The sequence below is a fragment of the Anneissia japonica genome, unplaced genomic scaffold (genome assembly GCF_011630105.1).
Source record: "Anneissia japonica isolate Jap-2015-1 unplaced genomic scaffold, ASM1163010v1 scaffold287954_len75231_cov102, whole genome shotgun sequence".
NCBI classification, from domain to species: Eukaryota; Metazoa; Echinodermata; class Crinoidea; order Comatulida; family Comatulidae; genus Anneissia; species Anneissia japonica.
The window spans coordinates 18,562-21,534 of NW_022712896.1; the positions used below are offsets into that span (position 1 = coordinate 18,562).

The 2,973-nt window shown below is 37.9% G+C and overlaps 1 protein-coding gene across 1 annotated transcript; it reads right to left on the minus strand.

The window, feature by feature from the left end:
- Positions 1-1,062: 1,062 nt before the first annotated feature.
- Positions 1,063-2,244, minus strand: LOC117108202. Its single transcript, XM_033250164.1, has one exon. It carries the CDS (start codon positions 2,242-2,244, stop codon positions 1,063-1,065), a length of 1,182 nt encoding a protein of 393 aa, XP_033106055.1.
- Between the last annotated feature and the right edge of the window lie 729 nt (positions 2,245-2,973).

Here is a 2,973-nt window from a genome sequence, read left to right on the forward strand (position 1 = left end):
CTTTCTCTTATACACATCTCACCTATTATTTAACTGACCTTCAAAACAGTAGTGTGTTGTTTATCCATGTATATTATTGAAGTCATATCTTTTACTTGTAATAGATCGATACTTGTAATTTATGAATCTGAATTTATGAATCTGAATTATTAGCATTATCACACTCAACCAATAGACATAGTTTAGTGACAGGACGAATCAATGATGAATTCTCAGTCCTCACTTTAACAGACCTAACGAACCCTTTATGATAATTATAAACTTCTGTTACACGACCAAGCATCCACATATTTCTTGGATAATACAACATCTCCAACGACCAGATTGCGCTTAGGATGTGTCCATTTTTGTTTTTGCTGCAACATCGGAAAGTATTCATTGACCCAACGTCGCCAGAAAACATCGGCAAGATATTGAATTTGCCTCCAGCGTCCAGTAGAATAGGTATCATCTCTCGTAAATACTCCAGCTGGAAGAACCGGCTCTGCATTTAAACGTAACAGATGATTTGGCGTCAGCACATCCAAATCGTTGGGACTATTTGGGCTCTCCGTTAGTGGCCTCCCGTTTAGAATTTCTTCAACTTCACAAAAAAGTGTTTGCAGCGACTCATCGTTCAACTTGATGTTTTGTTCCTTCATCAACCCATACAAAATCTTTCTTACGCTTCGAATGATCTTTTCCCAAATCCCACCATGATGCAACCCTGTAGGTGGATTGAAATACCAGTTAATGTCCCTTTTCATTAATTTCATTTGCATCTCCTGCTGATTGCATTTATGTAAAGACTCTCTAAGTTCACGTTCGGCTCCCACAAGATTGGTTCCATTATCTGACCTGATACTACTCACGTTCCCTCGTCGTGCAGTAAATCGTTTAATTGCGTTAATACATGAAGCAGTGTCGAGAGTGTGTGCGACTTCTAAGTGAACAGCACGACTAGCCATGCACGTAAACAGCACTCCGATCTTTTCACAGTAGTTCGGCCACGCTTGACCTCGAACGGCCCGAAATAGTCCATTCCAGTGTCATGAAACGGAGGGTTCCCCACACGTACCCACTCTATAGGCAAATCTGCCATCTTCTTTGACCAACTGATGGCTGGTACCTTCTACAAACCACACACTTTGAGGTAATCTGCTTTATTAAAGATGGTGTACCTACAATCCAATACTGCTGTCGCAGTTTTGCTAATATATGGTTTTTACCTAGGTGTCCATTTGTCTCGTGAATATCTCGAAGTATCAACCTTGATACATGAGAGTTTCTTGGTAATAGAACTTGATGTTTAGACATAACGTCAATGTTTGCTCTCTGGAGTCTACCACCGACACACAATAATTTATTCTTTATGACCGGATCAAGCCTCCTAAGCGATGATGATTTCTTATGAAGTGAAGCAATGTCGTTTGGCCAATGCTCTTTCTGAACGAACCTTACCAATGCTTCCTCCGCTCTCCTCATATCTTGAACTGATAGATTTCCATGCTGTTTCTGCCCTTCTGGTAATCTGCCCTTCTGGTAATCTTCCCTTGCGAACAGCAACACGCATTTGCAAGTTTTGCATTCCCACCATGATCCAGGCAATGGACCTTTTAGCTTGCTCCATGACGAGCAACGCTCTATTGCTCGGCTTAAGGGATCAACGGGTTTAACTTCTGTAGCCAGGACGCATTTCAGTTCTGGATCAGTATTCTTCAAGGTAAACTGTCCTATGTCTTTCTCATACCATTCACTCTCGTCCCGCCACAGGAATTTTGGACCTTTAATCCATTTTTCGCTGTCCAGAAACGCCTTCACCGACGTTCCTCTAGAGCAAACATCTGCGGGATTACATGCAGTCCTTACGTGCCCCCATTGACTTGGCGCAGAAGCTTCTCTAATAAGGTCTACACGGTTAGCAACAAATGTATGAAATCTAGCCGTGTCACTTTTAATGTAACTCAACACCGTGGTACTATCCGTCCAAAATCGTGACTCAATAACCGGCATCTGAAGCTCTCTTCGCAACATGGCATCTACTCTGACTGCTACAGCAGCAGCAGTGAGTTCCATTCTGGGAATTGTAGCAATTTTTAACGGAGCAACTCTTGACTTGGCAAGAATTAGCCGACAATGAACATCACCATTTTTGTTCAAAAACCTGATGTACGATGCCGTTCCATAACCGAGCTCACTGGCGTCCGAGAAATGGTGCATCTGTGCGGAGATTTGACTTCCAAATCCATGCGGTTTCAAACACATGCTTATCCTGAATCTTTCCAGATCACTGACTTCCGATGTCCATTTCGACCACCTCTTCGATTCTTCCTCAGGTATCTGTGCATCCCAACCCAGTTTCTTACGACAAAGTTCCTGAAGTATTTTATTTATTTTTTTTTTTTTAAATTTTTTTTTATTCATTTCAAGACACAATGAACATTAACAGTTACAAAAACGAGAAGAAAAAAAAAACCCATTATAACTGAAATTAATACAAGACGATTCGATTTGATATAAAATAATAAGTATTTAAAAAATTAGAAAAAACAAAACTAAAATAAATTAAACTAAACTAAACTAGAGAATGGCAATTTCCTTACTAAAATACAAATGCTGTATTTCTTAATTCTTAATAATATTAACTTATTAAAAAAGATTAATTTCAATACATAAATCATTATGATATTACGGTAACATTATGTATTTAGCCTAATTTCTTTAAATCACTAACAATAAGTTGTTTAATTTAAAATTATACAATTACAAATAAATACATTTTTCCTATTATTTTCTTTTTTTTTACACAGTACCCAAAAGCACAAAATTTGCTGATTAACGTTTTTCAAACAATTTTTTAAGAGAGTTCTTTATAAATTATCCTTTAATAGCTCCCGTTTTCTCTGGAATTTAAGTATTGTATTTCTTTTAAAGGCAATATTTTTTTTTCAACTTTATAATTAAATTTTAAGCGATTCAAAAAGACGTGAAACA